The sequence below is a fragment of the Echinops telfairi genome, unplaced genomic scaffold (genome assembly GCF_000313985.2).
Source record: "Echinops telfairi isolate 266 unplaced genomic scaffold, ASM31398v2 ScPeMD7_2291;HRSCAF=2852, whole genome shotgun sequence".
NCBI classification, from domain to species: Eukaryota; Metazoa; Chordata; class Mammalia; order Afrosoricida; family Tenrecidae; genus Echinops; species Echinops telfairi.
The window spans coordinates 36,995,457-37,013,620 of record NW_022106189.1 but is presented as its reverse complement, the minus strand read 5'-3'; the positions used below and the strand labels follow the sequence as shown (position 1 = coordinate 37,013,620).

Below are 18,164 nucleotides of genomic sequence, written 5' to 3'. Positions count from 1 at the left end.
ATAGTGATGACGATGGTGGTGTTGTGACTGAGAGTGATGACGTGGTGACGGTGACTATAGTGTAAGGTGACCAGACGTCCCGCTTTTAGCGGGGCAGTCCCAGTGTTTAACAATTTTTCCCACATCCCGCAGCGTTTTTAAAAAGTCCCGATTTTTGGAAAGAATGCATGACAAGGTAGGGTATATGGTTTTCAGCTGCCATCTGGCTATTTCTCCAGGATATGCGTTTTTATCAGTGGTGTCCTGCTTTTGTCTCGCTTTACCAATGTTAAAATCTGGTCATCATACTATAGTGTGACTGAGTGACACTGCTTAACCCCCTAGGTGTACGACGTTCCACCATCAGTCAGCAAGGATGTGCCCGATGGTGTGCTGCTTCGCGAGGAGACGTACGACGTGCCCCCTGCCTTTGCCAAGGCCAAGCCCTTCGACCCGGCCCGCCACCCGCTAATCTTGGCTGCACCCCCTCCGGACTTGCCGACGACTGAGGATGTGTACGATGTTCCCCCACCTGCTCCTGACCTCTACGATGTGCCCCCTGGCCTGCGGCGGCTGGGCCCCAACACCCTCTACGATGTGCCCCGGGAGCGGATGCTGCCACCGGAGGTGGCCAATGGCCCCGTGTCTGATGATGGCGTGTACGCAGTGCCCCCCCCAGCCGAGCGTGAGGCCCCTGCTGACAGCAAGCGCCTGTCGGCCTCAAGCACGGGCAGCACACGCAGCAGCCAGTCGGTGTCCTCCCTGGAGGTGGTGGCACCAGGCCGGGAGCCGCTGGAGCTGGAGCTGGCCATGGAGGCTCTGTCCCGACTGCAGCAGGCCGTCAGTGCCACTGTGGCCCACCTCCTGGACCTGCTGGGGGGTGGGGGCTGGCGTGGTGCCCCGGAGCCTCAGGAGCTCCAGGGGCAGGACCTGCGGGCCGCTGTGGCTGCTGTCCAGGGGGCTGTGCACGAGCTGCTGGAGTTTGCCCGCAGTGCGGTCAGCAACGCTGCCCCTACTTCCGACCGCACCCTGCATGCCAAGCTCAGCCGGCAGCTGCAGAAGATGGAGGATGTACACCAGACACTGGTGGCCCATGGCCAGGCCCTCGACACTGGCCGAGGAGGCCCAGGGGCCACACCTGAGGACCTGGACCGTCTAGTGGCCTGCTCCCGGGCTGTGCCCGAGGACACCAAGCAGCTGGCCTCCTTTTTGCACGGCAATGCCTCACTGATCTTCAGAAGGACCAAGGCCCCTGCCACAGGGCCCGAGGGGGGTGGCACCTTGCACCCCAACTCTGCTGACAAGGCTTGCAGCATCCAGTCACGGCCTCTGCCCTCACCCCCCAAGTTTACCTCCCAGGACTCGCCAGATGGGCAGTACGAGAACAGCGAGGGGGGTTGGATGGAGGACTATGACTATGTCCACCTGCAGGTGGGTGCCCACCTGGCCCCTTAGGAAGATGCTCCCACCCCTCCCTCTTGGGGACCCTGGGTGTCCTCCCCACCATGTACCCATAGGACCGTGGGGGGCAGACACTGAATGGGGCTGACAAGCCCATCCCATATTCTCCTCTCCCTGTGACCTGCTGGCTGCCCCTCCCCCTGGGAGTCACAGTGTCTGCCGAGTACGCACCTCCTGAGTTCGGTGTCCAGTGGTGGCCCAGTGCCCTTGGGGGAGATGAGTGGTAAAGAGATCATTTCTGGCGCAGGTGGTGGGAAGGTGGGTGACCCCTGGGACATGGGTGCCAGTCTCTCAGGCAGAAGTCCAGGGGTCGTGTCCAGGCTGAGTGTATGAAGCTTCTGGGCCTACTTTAGCTTGAGGGCAGAGGTTTGGATTTGACTCTGGGTGGGTAGGGCTGGCTGTGGCCATGCAGAGTGGGCACCGTCCTATGCCTGGCCACTTCTAGGCTGCACTAGCAGCTTAGGGACGCTCACTTGCCTGGGCGGGTAGCCAGCAGTTGTCTCTGGTATCACTGTTGTTTCGCCCTGGTGGCATAATGGGTTGTATTGGGCTGCTAACCTCAAGGTCAGAAGCTCGACACCACCAGCAGCTCCACAGGAGAAAGACAAGACTCTGCTCCCATGAGCAGTTGTAGCTCCGGATCCCACCTCATCCTGTAGGGTCACCACGAATTGAGGAGCTCGCTGGGAGTGTGGAATTGTAGGTGACGGACATGTGTGCACACAGTGCCACCTGGTGGCTGATCCCCATCGCTGTGCCCCAAGGCTGGCTTGTCCTGAAGGAGAGGTTATGTCTCAGCCTGTGCTTGTCTCCCCGCAGGGGAAGGAAGAGTTTGAGAAGACGCAGAAGGAGCTGCTGGAGAAAGACAGCATCATGCGGCAGGGGAAGGGCCAGCTGGAGCTGCAGCAGGTGAGGCCCTGACGGCTCTGTGGGAGCCCTGGCTCTCCTCCCCAGCCTCCGCCCACATCCAGTCTGGTTATTTTACACCTTTTAAAAAAAAATCATTTCATTGGGGGCTCGTACAAGTCTTATCACAGTCTCTTTGACACTCTTATCAGGTGCGTCCTAGGAGCGGACCAGAGCCTGCAGAGGGCCGGCTCCCCGCTGTTCTCGGGGCTCCCCGCTGTTCTTGGGGCTCCTCGGGTCGGGACGATGCTGGGGCGGGGCGCAGGCCTTGGCTTGTGTCTTGGACTGTTTTCCATGGCATTAAGCCTGCTTCGTGAATTGTCTTTAAAGGCCACTTAATATGTCCACTCCAGGAGCCCTGGTGCCATTGTGGGTTACACACCGGGCTGCTAACCCCATAGTCAGCAGTTTGAAGCCACCCGCCAGACTTGCTACTTCCATGAAGCGTGAGTCTTAGACATCCACAGGGCAGTTCCTCCCTGGTCTGCAGGGTCCCTGTGAATCAGAATCAACTCGGTAGACCCGCCCATTGGGTTTCCGAGCCTGTGTAACATGACAGGAGCGCAGCCTCATCCCTGAGCCGCCCAGAGCCGGACCTGCCATCCCAACAGAGCTCCTCTGGGGGTGGGGGTGGGGGGCACTTTGATTCTGGAGGTGATGTAACCAGAAAGTAGAGGACCCCAGAGTGGGTCCCAAGCCTCATGGGCAGGCAGGTAGCTGCCCAAGCAGGAAAGTCTGAGGCTTGCGGGGGTTCATTGGAGGGGTTGTGGGGGGGCCACGGTTTGGGTGGGTAAGGACTGAAAGCTTGCACTTGGATTAGACGGAATGAACCCACCCCCAGTCTGGGCTTGGCAGGACGCTGCTACACGCACCCCTGGGTGGTCGCAGCCTGCCTGCCCCCAGCGACAGCAGCTGGGGTGGGGTGGGGATTTTTCTGTCCCACAGGTGCTTTCAGAGCTGCTCAGGGAGGGAATCAGGTGAAAGAGGCGGCGTGGTCACAGGTGGTAGAGGAGCCCCACCCGCTGGGGCTCTATTATGAAAACCTTCCAGAACAGCCCTCATGTTTTTGTGTGTGTCAGTGTTTTAATTTTCTGAATATTTTTCTAAATACCACGTGCCGTACTTTTCCCTTTGTTTGAAAATCTTCTGGTGGGAGCTTCCAGACATTTGTAAATTCTAAAGTGAGCCCTTAGTGACCTGTCACCCAGTTCCGGCAAGTTTCAGCACAACATATCCTGTGTCGGCCAAACCAAGCAAACCTTATCGGTTATTTTGGAGCAAATTAAGACATTGTATCATTTCATCTGTAAATTCTTTGGTACTGAGCTGTGAGAGATAGCGTACCACAACTTTAATAACCGAAAACAGAAGCTATTTCTGTGCTGCATGAGGTGACGGGCAGTTTCTGGCCCTTTTTTTTTTTTAGTCCTTTTTACCATGTTTGTATTCTAGGTTACTTTTAAAATAAGGCTTTTTGTTTTGTTTTGAACTTTGCATTTTGGAAATTTTACAGATTTACAAGAAATTGTAAATATTGTCCTGTTTACACCCTGCCCAACCTCCCAATATCCCAATGACTTACTCTTTAGGTACTTGTATCCCAATATTGAAATCAGGAAACTAGTGTCTCTTTCCTGGGTGGGACATATGGCTCCTGCACTGGTCTGCTACCTGAAAGGTTGGAGGGTCAAGCCCACCCAGAGGTGCTGCAGAAGAAAGGCCTGGCAGTCTATGGCCAAACACTCCACCACTGGGAACCTTTTGGAGCGCAGTTGTGCTCTGCCATGCGTGGGGTCGTCATGAGCCTGAATTGGTGCAACAGTCACTGGCAGTCCTGGTGGACTCCTGAAAATCGAATCCAAACCTCTGCCACCTAGGGGATTCTGACACAGGGAACTCCCCATTTAGGGAGTCCCCCATTTAGGGAGTCGGGTGGCTGAAACTCTTCAGTGGAGCAGACAGCCTCATCTTTCTTCCTCAGCACGCCTGGTGGATTTGAACCGTGAACCTTTTGGTTAACAGTCTAATTTCTCTCCCACAGTGTTTAAGTTTTGAGCTTTTTTTTTTCCTTCACCCCATTTTGAGAATGTCACATGCGTTAAATGGGTCCCTACAGCTAGGGCTGGCAGGAGAGTTGCTTTGTCTTAAGGACCTGGCCTCTCGCGGCTAAGGACAGCTGGTGGTGGTTCCGCCAGTGGCAGGCGCAGGGACTGCCTGTCCCACCACAGCCCCTTGCCGGAGGAAGGTGACGGACCAGCTTGCCCTGCGCTTGCTTGTGCTTTGCTAAGATCACTCCCGCTTTTCCTTGTTGCCCCAGCTGAAGCAGTTTGAGCGACTGGAGCAGGAGGTGTCACGGCCCATCGATCACGACCTGGCCAACTGGACCCCCACCCAGCCTCTGGTGCCAGGGCGGGCGGGCGGCTTGGGACCCTCGGACCGGCAGCTGCTGCTCTTCTACCTGGAGCAGTGCGAGGCCAACCTGACCACGCTGACCAATGCGGTGGATGCTTTCTTCACCGCTGTGTCCACCAACCAGCCTCCCAAGATCTTCGTGGCACACAGCAAGTTCGTCATCCTCAGTGCCCACAAGCTGGTGTTCATCGGGGACACCCTGTCTCGGCAGGCCAAGGCAGCTGATGTGCGCAGCCAGGTGACTCACTACAGCAACCTGCTGTGCGACCTCCTGCGTGGCATCGTTGCCACCACCAAGGCTGCCGCCCTGCAGTACCCATCCCCTGCTGCTGCCCAGGACATGGTGGACAGGGTAAAGGAGCTGGGCCACAGCACCCAGCAGTTCCGGCGGGTCCTTGGCCAGCTGGCAGCTGCCTGAGGGCAGATGACCAGAGGGTGGTGGCAGTGGGGAGGCAGCAATGGTCTGAGCTGTCCCTGGCACCATCCTGAGAATTGCCAGGCCACAGGCTGGGGACGGGCTGCCCCAGACTGCCCAGGGATGGGTACATGCTTATGACAGGGCAGGATGTGGGATGGAGAAGTCACACAGAGCTGGTCTCCAGGAGCCAAGTCCGGGGGTAGGAGGGTGGGGTGTGTATGCCCATAGCACTGTTGCCTGGGGCGGGCCAGAAGTCGAGGGTGGGGTGGCTGCCAACACAGGGCCAGGTCAGGGATGTGGCAGGTCCTCGTGTGTGACCCCTGGGGTGACCTGAGTCCCTGTGTCCTGCCAAACCCCCGACAGGGAAAGAACATGTGGTGTGTGCCCTGTCTGCACCAGAGGAAAACCTTAAAGAACTATTTTTCATTATTGATTTTCCAAATCATTTGACTAATAGTCTACATTTAAATAAAGTTTCAAAACTATTACTCCCGTGATGCATGAGGCAGAGGCAGGGCCCATGGGCGAGAAGGGCAACGTGGAGTGGAGATGGCGGGTGACGGGGATGGCGGGTGACGGGGATGGGTGGTGACGGGGATGGCGGGTGACGGGGATGGGTGGTGAGGGCTGCCTTTGCTTGTGGTATTTCCAAGGTGTTGTTGATCAAGCTGCATGGGACAGCCTTCATGTCTGGGTGGGGGGAGGAGGTCCCCCGGGGCCTCCTGCAGGCAAGCAGAGGTATACGTATATACAGGGTCTGCCCATGTGCAGAGCAGGCCCAGTGAGGTACAGGTTTCAGGCCTTGCCTGGGGGCTAAGTCCCTCTGCCCTCATCCTGGCCCTCTTGGTCTGGACAAAGCGTGGGGAAGGGAGGGGTGGGAGAGCTGAGCAGGAGCAGCTGCACTCAGTCCTGCCCTGGGCTGGCTTCCTCTCCACAGAGAACTGGAGCAGGCTCTTGGCCTCAGCTCCCCAGAGGGGACTCCAGCGAAGTTAGCTCCTCTATGCCTTGTGACATCAGCCCCGGGCCAGGCCCCCACCACGAGGACAATGTGAAGGACCAGGCAGTTCCTCTCGGGTTCGTGGAGGAGGGCAAGGGCAGGTGGGCTCATTTGGTTTCTGGAAACTCTTGTACCCAGGTCACACATTTGGTGACAAGGAAAATAAACACCTAGGAGGTCCCTGTCCTTCCCTCCCCGCTGCCCCCGACACTGGCCTCTCCACAGTGTTGGATGATCAGTGTATTTTTAAAAATCCCTCCCGCGTGCAGCTCAAAGACACACATGCCATCTTTCCCTATCAGTCAGATCATACAGTCCACCTGACAGCGGCAGCCCTGGTTGTCCTTTCTGTGAACCAGTTCGTTTTGATGGGCTCCAACCACACAGGGAGTCTCCAGCTCCGAGTGAGAGTGAGCTGACCCCGTGTTCTTCACGCCCAGTTTGCAGGGAAGGCAGAGAGGTGCAGACAGCTCCTAGTCTTCCTGACTGTAGTGCAGGAGAAGCCCGGCCTCTTTCGGGGCTTAAGAGGCTGCAGATGCTGCTGCAGACGGTGACTGTGAAGGAGCCTTTGTTTCTAGTTGAGGTCCAGGTGCTGAATCGCCTGCAGGGGGAGGACTTGTCAGGTGTGGGAGGGGGTGCTGGGGCCCTTGTGCGCTCTGACCTGGCGGCGTCTAGGAGCGGGGTTACAGAGAAATGACAGATGTGGACTCGCAGGCTCCATGGGCTGGTGCGCAGGTGCAGCGCCCACGCACCCGCGTCCACACCTGGCTAGTGGGCGCCCTGGGAAGCCTAACTGCGGGGAAGGGGTGGGCAGTGCGGACCCCGTCGTCAGTCGGGAGGATCCGGTGGCTGGAGGGGGAGAGTGGGGTTAGGACCCGTCGGCCGACCATCCCAGCTCCGTGAGGGGCCGAGGGCCTGCGCTCCCGCGATGCTTTCGATTCCTCAGGCCCGCACCGGACAGTGGCCAGCAAAACGGGGGCAATGCGGAGGCGGCCGTGGCACGGGGGGGTGGGACTTACGCCTTCTCTTCCGGGGCAGGGCGTGCACTTCCGGTGCGCGGGCTCGCTTCCGGGGGCCTGCTGTGCGGGCGGAGACGCCGCGTTGACGAGAGTCCCCGCGCGGGCACCCGCGTCCCACAGGTCACTTAGGGCAGGCTCACGCGCAACCTCTGTCCCCTGTCACCCACCGTGGGTTTCAGGCGTGCGTGCCGGGTTTCCAGGAGTGGATTTTGCAGCGGTGGGATGATTGAGGCGCGGCTGGAACTAGGCCCCGCCGCCCCCGAGAGGTACAGCCCCGCTAGGCCGTCGGGACGCCGAGGGAGGGAGCCGGCAGGCGACGGGGTCGGGGCGGGCGCGGCGGGAACGTGGGACCAAAGCGCATGGGACCGTGGCGAGATGGAATGTCTCTACTTTTCCACACGTCGCTAGAAGGCGCGCACTTCTCTTTTTAAACGATCAAAACCGAGGCCTTGTGTCTTAAAGGCATGTCACTGGAAGGAAAGCGAAGACAGTTTGGGGCAGAGGCGCTCGGAGCCGCGAGGCCAGAGGGCAGGGGCAGTGGCAAGTGGACTCCCGCAGCTTCGGGCCCCGCCGCCGCCCCTCTGAGCCCGGCTCCCCACCTGCTGCACCTCAGAGGTGGTGGGAGAGAGAGGCTGAGTCATCTCAGGGTGATCTTGGTACACCCCTTCTCACTCTGCGCCTCCATTTCGCACCTGGGCGATGAGGCCCCGCGCGTACTAAGCCAGAGTGTGTAGGCCGGGCTGGTGGGTTTCCGGCTGCGGTTGGGAGTAGGGAAGTGTGTCATTCCGCCTGCGCCCTGCAGAGGAAGCTCATCTGCCGTCTCTCTTCCTACCCCTCACCTGCAGGGATACCTGCCAGGGCCAGGAGCTGGGACAGCTGCACCCCATTGACAATTCTGGACAGGGCACTCAGATCAGTGGAAGAGAGGACCCCGCAGCACAGGGGCGGGGCCAGAGTGCCTGGTTGGCTGATGGTGCCCCAAGAGGGCAGGGCTGGAGGCGGAGCATGGATGGTTCCTGAGTCTGCCCCCTTCCAAGCCTTCAGCCCCCACCCACTTGCTCAGCAGTCACCCTCAGGGACCCAGAGCACCCGGAAGCCAGGTTGAGCTAGGAACCATGGGGTGGTGCCAGTCCCTGCCTCAGCCCCTGGGCCTGGGGTCCCTGACATTCTCACACCTTGGAGCTGATTGGAAGGTTTTGTGGGTTCCCAGGACACAGACTGGGGTTACCCGGTTCCCAGGGGTGGAGGGGCAGGTGAGATATCCACAGTACTTGGCAGCAGACCTAGAGGATGGAAGAGCTGGGGTAACCTCTCGGGTGGGTGTCTGAGGATTGGGGGGACAAGGAGGAACCCAGGCATGTCTCGTTGAGGTTTAGGGGTTTCTGTGGGTCACAGATGTGGGCAGGACCAGTCAAGGGCCAAGGGGTGTGTGTGTGAGGGAGGTGGCTGTGAGGATGAAGGGGAAATGGAGGGTCTGACCACCCTAGTAAGCTGGTGCCCCTGCTGAGGTCCACCTGTCTGAGCACTGGGACCTCCTCCTCAAGGGCATTGGAGTCAGCTGGGGCCTGCCGAGCCCACCCAAACTCCTGAACCAGAGGGGAGACCTTGGAGGTGGTTCTAAAAAGACCCTGGTGCATGGCCAGCGGATTGCATGCACCTGCCAGATGGACCCCGCCGTACTCCCAGGCGCCCCATCTCTGCCACAACAAGAGTCCTTAGCTGACAGGGCCCCTGGTTCCAGCATGGCCTGGGCCACAGGCAAATGCTCAAGAGGTTCAGAGACAGGGGTGAGGGGGCCCCTGCCCAGGTCATCTCTGCACCTCTGCTCTCCCATGGCCTGGCCCCACTCTGGGGAGCTGGACCTGGCGCTAGGGGAGGGGGAGGGACCCCTGAGAGCCTCCACCAAACCCAGAGAAGGTCCACCGTCCAGGAGCCAAGATGCCTCAACGGCGGACATGGGACACAGACAAACCAGACGCCACAGGCATGTTTCCATACATTTACTGGGGGCTTAGGATGGGAGGAGGGGCTGCAGGCTCAGTTGGCGGCCAGGATCTCCTGCACCCAGGGCATCAGCTTGGTGACACGAGCATACACGCCGGGGCTGGAGGTGGAACAGGTGCTACTGCCCCAGGACACAATGCCCACCAGGGTCCAGGCACCGTCTTTCTTGCAGACCAGGGGGCCGCCGGAGTCACCCTGCAGGGAAGGAGAGAAGGTTTGTCATGGCCACTCAGAGGTGCTGGCTGCAGGGCCCGACACTCACTAGCCTCTGATGGTAACTTCGCAGCTCCTACTGAGGTTTCACTCAGCCAAGTCTGGCTCAGGCCTTGTGCCAGGGTCCACAGTAATGAAAAGGGTCCAACTTTGGTGAACCCAGGTGTGTCCAAGTGGAACTGTGCTCTGCCGTGTTTTCAGTATGGGTTTTGGGGAAGTAGCTGGCCAGCCCTCTCTTGCAGGACACCTCTGGTTGAACTCTGAGCACCAACTTTCAGATCGCAGCTTTGGGGACTAACCGTTTTTAGCACCCAGGGTCCTTCACAGTCTCCTTTCTGACTGGACTAACCAGAGTTAGGTAGAGCTGAGACTCAGCCTCCATGTTCGGGCCACAGGCTGCACACTGCACAACTCCCAAGAGGAGTTCTCAAGAGGACCAACCAAATGGTGAGATCTATCCTAGACTGACCTTCCTCTGAGGCCCTGGGTCCCCCAAGAATCCTGCTTCCCCAACTGTGTGGGCAGGTGCCCCTGGAGAGCACACCTGCAGTTCCTGTATCCCCTCTCCCTGCCTGAGACTCTGGCTCAAGCTCCCCTGAACCCACCCCTCTGGGCAGAGTCCCAGCTGTACCATGCAGGAGGAGACGCCACTGGCACCGGCGCAGACCATGAGGTCCGTGATCTTGCTGCCCCAGTACTTCTTGCAGTCGGCATTGGACAGGAGGGGCAGGGCCGCCTGCTGCAGCCTCTCAGGGGTGTTGGCGTCTGTGAGGACAGGGGTGATCAGTACCTGTGGCCCCACCCTGCCTGGTGGCCCATACCTCCCACTTGCCCCCACAGCCACGGCCTTCACTTACTGGTGTGCTTGGTCAGGCCCCAGCCAGTGGTGGCGCAGAGGGAGCCGGCGGGGAAGTCATCCTGGGCGCTGGGCAGGCAGACAGCAGATACGGTCTGGGAGAAGCGGGCGGGTGTGGCCAGCTTCAGCAGAGTGATGTCGTTGTTGATGGTGAACATGTTGAATTTGGGGTTCTTGAAGACCTGCGGCAGAGGGGGGGACAGGTGCAGTGGGAGGTATGGAGGGAGCTTTGGTCCCTGGCTTTCTATCACCGCAGTTGCCTCTGTGGACAGCAGCCTGCAGCTCCCGTGTCCCCAGAGCCCAGAGGAGCCAGGGAAGCCTTGCATCTGTGGAAAGCCTGCCCCTGTGCCCTTTCTGCTGGGCTTGTCTTGTCCAGCGGGCTTTCAGGTGATCTGGAAGGGCCTGGGGAGGGAAGTTTTTGGCCTGGACCACACCCCACCTTGATCCCTCTCCTGCCTGCCTCACACCTGGACTCCTTGATCATCGTACCTGGGCAATCTTCAGCACCTGGATGTCCTCGGCATCTGAACCCTGGTCAAACTCTCCAGCCACGACCCGGTGGGAGGTTCTAGAGAGGGCCATAGAAAGTAGGGGGTTCTTGCCATGATATGGGGGCACTTCAGGGATGCCTTGGGTACGTGTGGGAGCGCAAATGTTCAGGTGTGCCCATCAGGTGAGCCTCCGAGTGTGTGCACACAGGTTGATGCCTGCTATCTAAGCCTGTGTGGTTGTCCTGCCCCACCACCCTGGGAAATGGGGAGGAGTGGTGCTTTCTAATTTTCCAGATAGAGAAACTGAGTCTCAAGTCAAAGAATTGTACTCAGGCTGAGGGTCCTCCCTCCCACATGCGTTGCCTGTAGAGCCAGCCTCACCTGACCCCGCAGTGGGCTGCAGTGACCACCCAGTCCTCGCTGATCAGGGAGCCCCCGCAGAAGTGGAAGCCGGTGCTGTCCTGGGGGAGGAGGAGGTTGGGTCAGTGTCCATGGTGGCCTGGCTGAAAGCCCCCCAGCCACCCTGGTCTCTCACCTGCAGGGACACCTGCCATGGCCAGGAGCCAGGGACAGCATCTTCCCCATTGACAATTCGGGCAAGGCCGCTGAGCACGGGTTGGATGGTGGGAACCCCACAGCCTAGGGTGAAAGGTCAGGCCAAGGTTGGCACTAATTCCCCACCCTGATGGTCCCACCTCCCCAGTCCCTGGGACCCGGCTCTTACCCCACCGCCTCAGAAGCCTGCCCTGCCTGCCTCCTGTCTAGAATCTCCGAGGCAGCTGGTCAGTCCCGGCCAGGCTGGAGTGCAGCCGGACCCTGGGGATGGCTGGGCGAGGTGGGCAAGGGCTGAGGCTGGGCTCTCTGCATTCGAGTCCAGGCCTGTCTCTACCTCTAGCAAGACCTCCCTGAGTCTGGTTCATCGACAAAACAGGGTTTGTGAGTTGCAGAACTCACACCATCAGGGTTCAGAGTTGGCAGGTACAGCGCTGGCTCTGCCCAGGCACCATGAGCCCTTGGTGAGCAGACGTGAGTCCACCAGCCAATTCATAGCCTCAGCACAGAGCGTGTCTGCCCCCCAAGACTGGACTCCCATGCCCGGCACAGGGTGCCCAGCTTCGGTACACTTCCCCAGGGCCGTTTGCACCTATTCTGGGATGCTCTGAGCAGAGTGCTGAGCCCAGGGCCCAGTCTCACACCCCATGCTGCTGGCCTGCCCTGGGGGAGACCCACCCAGCCTCTGGCCACCAGGCCCTCACCAAAGGCAGAGGCCAGGAGGCCGAAGCAGGAGAGAAGCCAGAGGAATGCCATGGTGCTGCCTCGGGAGCTGTGAGACACCAGGGCCGGCTTGCCCTGTTATATACTCAGGCCGGGCTGTATCTGAAGCCCTGGGGGGGGGGGGGGGGGGGGGAGGGAGAGGGGGAGGCTCGCTGCAGAACGCCCACAGGAAGGGTGTGCAGGAGCCCAGCCTGGGAGAAGCCACAGCTGCCCCTGGGCCAGGTTGCCAATGCCAAAATCGAAGGCAGGACTGGACTGGGTGACCCTTGACCCACAGCCAAGAGGCAGAGGTTGGGGCTGCAGGCCAGCCTGGCAAAAAGGCCTCTGAGCCCAGCCCAGTCCCCAGGGGCTGGGAGCCAGCCGATCAGGTAGTCTGGTCAGGACAGCCATGGATGTGGGCTTGGGGGTCTGGCGGCCACAATTCTCCCCTGCCTTTGGGATACTTCAGTGGTCGCTGGGCTATGACCCCCGTGTCAGCGTGCCACCCAGGAGACATCCTGCCTTCCGTGAGAGCCAGCTGGAGGTCATGTTAGGCAGCAGGCCTGGGTGACAGCATGGAGAACGGACGCTGCCCCAACCAGGGCGTGGGAGTGGGGTGGCCTTCATGCTTTGCGGGGAGGGAGCCGTGTCCCAGCAGCCCTGGGCTGCCCCATGGCCATGGGAGCCACCAGCTGGCCCTGCCAGCCTGACTTGTACTCTCCCCAGGTGGCCAAGGCTTTGGGAATAAGCACAGCTGGAGCTGAGGAACGGTGAGCCCTGGTGCCAGGTGCTGTCCCCCCCACCCCGCCCCGTGCTGAATCTCACAGTCCTGCGCCCAGCATGGCTATTCCTGCTTCCCCCCAACCACAGGACCTTGAAGAGCACCCCTTCCCCAAACTCCCTCTGAGAGGAAAAGCCCAGGTGTCAGTTTTAGATGCAGGTGGGAGGCCTGGAACCTGCCTGATTTAATAGCCCAACAAGGATTGGACCCCTGCCCTGTTCTTTCCCCACCTCTGCTGGGTCAGGTGCCCAAGGGCCACACTGGCAGAGCCATTGTCGCCCTGGGCGACCTCTTGCCTCACATGTGACAGTCCGCTTTGAAGTCACCTTGGAATAGTTGGTGTCAGGGAACCTACCCTGGCTCCTTGGCCACAGCCGCCCCAGAAGGGAGGATGCCTGCCACATGAAATTGACTTTTTAGTTTCTCTTTTGACCCTCAAGCTAGTTTATTTTGGTCTTTCACCTTTTCCCATTGTTTTTATGAATTTTCTATTGTGTGTGAATTAGGTGGAGGGATACACTCTCAAGATCGTTTTGAACATTTCAAAGCTTCATAAAGCTGCCAGAACAGTCCACTAATCTCTCGCTGGCAACACTGTGCCCTGTGCCCTTTCTCACACGGACACAATTAGTAAACCCAGACCTGTTGTTCAGGTGCAGGTAGTGATCATTCAGTAATTACTGTCCTCACCTAAGTCTTCGAGCATTTACGAATGGTGCCCGAATGCTCCCTTCAACAAGCTGAAGACCACCTCCCCTGCCTCTTCTCCCTGGTCCCCCGGCATCAGTTAACCACCATCCTCCAAACCCTGAACCTCCACTGCCCTGCGGGACCCCTTCCCTCGGCCCCAGGCTGAGCTCTGCGCCCCTCAGACAGGACTCGGCACGGCCGCAGCCCAGGTGCCGCATAGCTCAAGTTGACAACACACAGGCTTTCCCTGGGCTCCATGTCCCGTAGCCCCCCCCCCCCCAAATTCTGACTCGGCTCTGGCTCTCAGATGTGAGGTGGAGGATTCACCATGCTTTGGTGGCCACTGTATTACCAGTCCTGGCCACACAGATGGCCCAAGTGGTCATTGGATTTTTTACAATGCTGTTGCAGGGCCTCGGGGCACCCAGGATAGCACAGTGGGAGACTGCCCCACTCACCAAGTGCTGAAGGGGCGGGCAGGGAGTCGGCCATGGGACCCAGGGAAGCAAGCACTGACTCCTATGTGCTCCTACTCGCTCTCGGCCTCGTCTCCCAGTAGTCTCTCCCTTGGGTGAGCCCAGAGCATCCCTGCCTGAGGGTCCATCCCAGGGCAGCCAGGGGAAGGGGGGAGGGCCTGTGGGACACCTGGCAGACAGCCGGCACCATGGTCATGGTATTTTGTCATTGAAGATGGCTTTCTTGCCAGAGACATGACGGACGTGACTACACAGTAGGGATTTGTGCTTCTCACGCACCAGACTTGGAGGTAAGCCACCTGTGCTCCACAGCTCAGACCCATAGTTCGGTCAGGGTCTCGGGCACCTCATCCTCACAGGACTGCTGAAGGGCAGAGAAGTTAGCCCCCTCCACCTTCACAGTTCGCCACCGCAGGCACTCCTCCCTGAGAACCCAGTGTGGTCTGGAGGGGAATGATGGTAGCAACCCTCCCACTCGGCCCCTAAGGAACCTCACCTCACAGCCTACTTTGAGTAGGCTGGCCTGAGAGCCAAAGGACTTCCTCAGGTATAAACACAGTGGCAAATATGCAAAACGCTACCGAGTGGCCCTGGCCTTCCATCGACAGCATCACCACCATGCTGAGTTTACACTATCCCAGGCAGCTGGTCCACTGCCTGTCTTTCAGAAGAGACCTAGTTGTGCACTGGGTCAGGCATTGGGCTGCACAGGAGAACGGCAAGGCTGTCTGCTCCCACAGCGGCGTACAGGCTCAGAACCCCTGTGGACTGGGCCTAGTGCCCTGGAAGGTTGCTCTGCGCTGGACTTGGCTCTGGGCAGAGGGTGGGTGGGTTTCGTCTAGCTCACACCAGGCCTGGGTGCCTTGAACAGTGCCAGGCTCCTGGCAGGACGTGGGGTCCGTCAGCTGGTCCCCAGCATCACTGGTCAGTTTCCAACACCTCCCCCTTTTCTCACTCCTTCTACCCACCCATTTCTCAGGGTTCTGCCCCAGTCTGGTAGGGAGCTTTGCTTCCTCAGTGTGTCCTCTCATGGTGCAGAATCAAAGCCCCACCTTACGGGGAAGGAGCTTTACATCGTGATCCGTCTACGTGGTGAATCAGCCCCGAGGCGGCAGTGGCTGCTGTGGGATACACAGGACTCCCTGCCAAGGCCCCTGGGTGTGGGCAGTTCCTGAGGTTACAGGGTCATTTCCCTGCTGGTAGGAGCTGAGTGGCCCCCAAGGCACGGAGACACACCGGCTTGTCCTGTGGCACGAGCATGACCACTGAGCAGTCCCTGCGAGGCCCACAGCTGCCCCTTTTCCCAGGAGCTGGATGGCCCCGGCTGAGTGCCAGACCGGTTTGAGGGCCCTGCTTATCGCCCAAGGTCCCTGAATGACCATGTGGGGGTGGGTCTCAGGCCCTGGGGCTGGGCGGGGCTTGGGCACCCCCCCAGGGGATAAGAAGGGGCCCTCAGCAGAGAGCCCCACATCTCCCTCCTGACCACAGCACCATGGCTAGCTTCTGGTTCCTCTGCTGCTTTGCCCTCGTGGGGGCCGCCTTCGGTGAGAGTCCCTGCAGACCCAAGTCCAGGTCCCAGCGTAGCTGGAGGCCGGCCTTGGAGGGCGGGTTGAGGCTGCACTGGGGAGGAGGCCTCTGGGGCCCTCCCGCTGCCCTATGCTGGGGGGCAGAGGAGAGAAGCCTGGCTCCTCTGGTCTTTGAGTGCACCATGGAGTTCGGGGGGCTGAGGTGCATACAGAGGCAGGGGATACATGGCCTGGCTTTGCTTCCTTGTCCCAGATGATCCACTCACAGCTAGCAGGGCCAGGGAACCTTTCTTTCTCCCACCAAGGACTGTTCGAAGACTGGAACAACCTCGTCTGGCCATACTGGTCAGGCACTGGTTAGCTTACCTCGAGTCCGACGGCTGCAACTGCTTCCCTTTGGGGAGGTGTGCCATGCCGGTCGCTGGCTTGAGCGTTTGGGGGCCTTCCTGACACAGCCCGCAGGTTGGCCGGCCAGCCGGCTGCTCACTCATCAGATTGGCTCCACTTGTATCTTTAACAGCCAGAACGCACTAGCAGCCCTGTTTCTCTGCAGGTTTTTAAAATACCTTCATTCCACTTTACCCATAAGCAACACAGGCATTGGGGGTTTTTAAATCCTATACGTAAAGGCTACAGCCATCTGCTCCGGTTGTAATGCGCCTTCCCTGGCCCCAGGAGTCCAGCTGGTCACAGCCTGCGCACCCACACAAGTTCTACTTGATATTGGGTCCTTAAAAAGAGTCCGTGTGGGTGTGCGAGGCCAGGAGCAGGTGCCCGGCCACTGGGCAGTGAGGAGTGCACCTACTCAGCTCCCTGGGCGCAGTGCGCCGAGGCCGAGGGGCCACCCAGGCTTGCTTCTCCTTCACAGATGCCCCCAGTGTCTTCCCTACCCCCTGTGGTGTGGAGCCGGAAGGCCCCTCACTGAATCGTGGAGACAGAAACACTGCCCAGGGACTAGTTCCCTGCGTGGTGGCTGTGACGGAAACAGACTGCCACGCAAGCGAGCACAGCTGAGTGCTCGTCCCCTTCAGCCAGTGTCAGCGTTGTTTCTAGAGTCCCCTGGGACCTGCCAGTCTAGGGGGGAGAGATCCGACCTGTGAAGCTGGCCTCAGGTCACTGAGGATGGGGGGCAGTCGCTCTGGGCCTCAGCTCCGCCGGGACAGCAGGGTGGCCTGGGAGCTGAGCTGGGCACCCTGGCTTCTCCAAGCAGGCTGACCCAGCTGCCACCCCAGAGGGCTGTTTGGGCTTAGCTGCCTGTGTCTGGGGGAGGGGGTGGAATCCTTGGGGCTAGAAGAGGGAGCCACCTAATGGGCTCTGGTGGGGACAGCTGACCTGAGGCTGGGGGTTTGGGGACCCCTTGGCTCCTGGACTCAGCCCTCTCCCGCTGCCCCACAGGCTGCGGTATTCCCTCCATCGAACCTGTGCTGAGTGGCCTGTCCAGGATTGTCAATGGAGAGGATGCTGTGCCCGGCTCCTGGCCCTGGCAGGTGTCCCTACAGGTGCGTATGGGTTGCGGGCCCCCTGTTACGGTATGGCCCAGGCTGGGGGCACACTGCCTAGGGAGAAGTCGCTGACCACCCCCTTCCCTCCCTAGGACAACACCGGCTTCCACTTCTGCGGAGGCTCCCTGATCAGCGAGGACTGGGTGGTCACTGCCGCCCACTGCGGGGTCAGGTGAGACCTGGCTGGGCTCAGGTTCGTTGGGGGTGGGGAACAGAGTGCATTCATGGCCTTCAACGCCCCTTCCCCATGTATTTGCCTAGGACCTCCCACGTGGTCGTGGCTGGCGAGTTTGACCAGGGCTCTGACGCCGAGGACATCCAGGTGCTGAAGATCGCCCAGGTACATCCCTCCGGGGAAGACTGCTCAGAAGCCTCCTTCCTGTGCGGCTCCTGGGAGGGTCTGTCCAGTGAAAGGGCCTGCCCCCCAGAATGAAATCTTTCCGGGAACCCGCAGACCCCTGACTTAACTCTGCCTGCGCCGCCCAGGTTTTCAAGAACCCCAAGTTCAACATGTTCACCGTCGGCAACGACATCACTCTGCTGAAGCTGGCCACACCCGCCCGCTTCTCCCAGACCGTGTCCGCTGTCTGCCTGCCCAGCGCCCAGGATGACTTCCCTGCCGGCTCCCTCTGCGCCACCACTGGCTGGGGCAGGACCAAGTACAACGGTGAGCGGGCATCCAGGGGAGCCCGATGAAGTGTGTAGGGGGAGGGCAGGTGTCTCCAGGGGCCCTGTGCATCCTCCGACAGACCCTGACCCAGACCCCTTGGCCTCCAGCCATCAAAACCCCGGAGAAGCTGCAGCAGGCGGCCCTGCCCCTGCTGTCCAACGCTGACTGCAAGAAGTACTGGGGCAGCAAGATCACCGACGTGATGGTCTGCGCAGGCGCCAGCGGCGTCTCCTCCTGCATGGTACCGCCCCACCCCCCATTCCGCCCCCCGAAGGCTTTCAGCTAACCGAGGGCTCCCGGTTATGCACGCTCCCCAGAGGTGGGCTTCAGCCCACTTTTCAGACAGTGCCCAGGCTGGAGGGGGTTGGTGGTGCGCCCCCTGCCCCCAGGCCTCGTCCCCGAGGGAGCGATGCACATCTGCACCCCACCATACCTTCCCGGACCCCACATCTGGGCACACGAAGGCCCAGCACCCCCTTCCACAGATGGTAACACACCCTTCCTCCCCC

General features: G+C 60.1%; 3 protein-coding genes across 4 annotated transcripts in view; 2 read left to right on the top strand and 1 right to left on the bottom strand.

Annotated features, from left to right (window-relative positions):
• The window catches only part of BCAR1 (BCAR1 scaffold protein, Cas family member), a 19,543-nt gene extending 13,882 nt beyond the window's left edge, over positions 1-5,661 (top strand). For both annotated transcript variants that reach the window (XM_045293772.1, XM_004704541.3), the window contains exons 5-7: positions 325-1,410; positions 2,260-2,349; positions 4,664-5,661. In XM_045293772.1, coding sequence (XP_045149707.1) covers positions 325-1,410; positions 2,260-2,349; positions 4,664-5,176 — 1,689 coding nt within the window. In that variant the 3' untranslated portion in view covers positions 5,177-5,661. The remainder of the gene's footprint in view (positions 1-324; positions 1,411-2,259; positions 2,350-4,663) is intronic.
• A 3,516-nt stretch (positions 5,662-9,177) lies between these two features.
• LOC101643293 (chymotrypsinogen 2) overlaps positions 9,178-18,164 on the bottom strand; it is a 21,262-nt gene continuing 12,275 nt past the window's right edge. The window contains exons 1-7 of the mRNA XM_004704542.2: positions 12,013-12,064; positions 11,292-11,395; positions 11,138-11,217; positions 10,755-10,833; positions 10,267-10,447; positions 10,041-10,174; positions 9,178-9,391 (exon numbers count right to left, since the gene is read on the bottom strand). Of these exons, the coding sequence (XP_004704599.1) occupies positions 9,230-9,391; positions 10,041-10,174; positions 10,267-10,447; positions 10,755-10,833; positions 11,138-11,217; positions 11,292-11,395; positions 12,013-12,064 (792 nt within the window). The 3' untranslated portion in view covers positions 9,178-9,229. Of the gene's footprint in view, positions 9,392-10,040; positions 10,175-10,266; positions 10,448-10,754; positions 10,834-11,137; positions 11,218-11,291; positions 11,396-12,012 lie in introns of the transcript that reaches the window.
• On the top strand, positions 14,802-17,941 carry LOC101650541 (chymotrypsinogen B-like). Its single transcript, XM_004704790.2, has 6 exons — positions 14,802-15,501; positions 16,879-16,982; positions 17,078-17,157; positions 17,247-17,325; positions 17,472-17,652; positions 17,763-17,941. The coding sequence occupies exons 1-6, from the start codon at positions 15,450-15,452 to the stop codon at positions 17,939-17,941; spliced, it is 675 nt and encodes a 224-aa protein (XP_004704847.1). The 5' UTR covers positions 14,802-15,449.

Bases quoted from the DNA above. Each gene is read 5' to 3' on its own strand.
- LOC101650541 (XM_004704790.2), top strand. From the start codon at position 15,450: ATGGCTAGCTTCTGGTTCCTCTGCTGCTTTGCCCTCGTGGGGGCCGCC. The intron at 15,502-16,878 runs GTGAGAGTCCCT...GCTGCCCCACAG, and splicing joins CCTCGTGGGGGCCGCCTTCG to GCTGCGGTATTCCCTCCATC. The intron at 17,158-17,246 runs GTGAGACCTGGC...GTATTTGCCTAG, and splicing joins GCCGCCCACTGCGGGGTCAG to GACCTCCCACGTGGTCGTGG.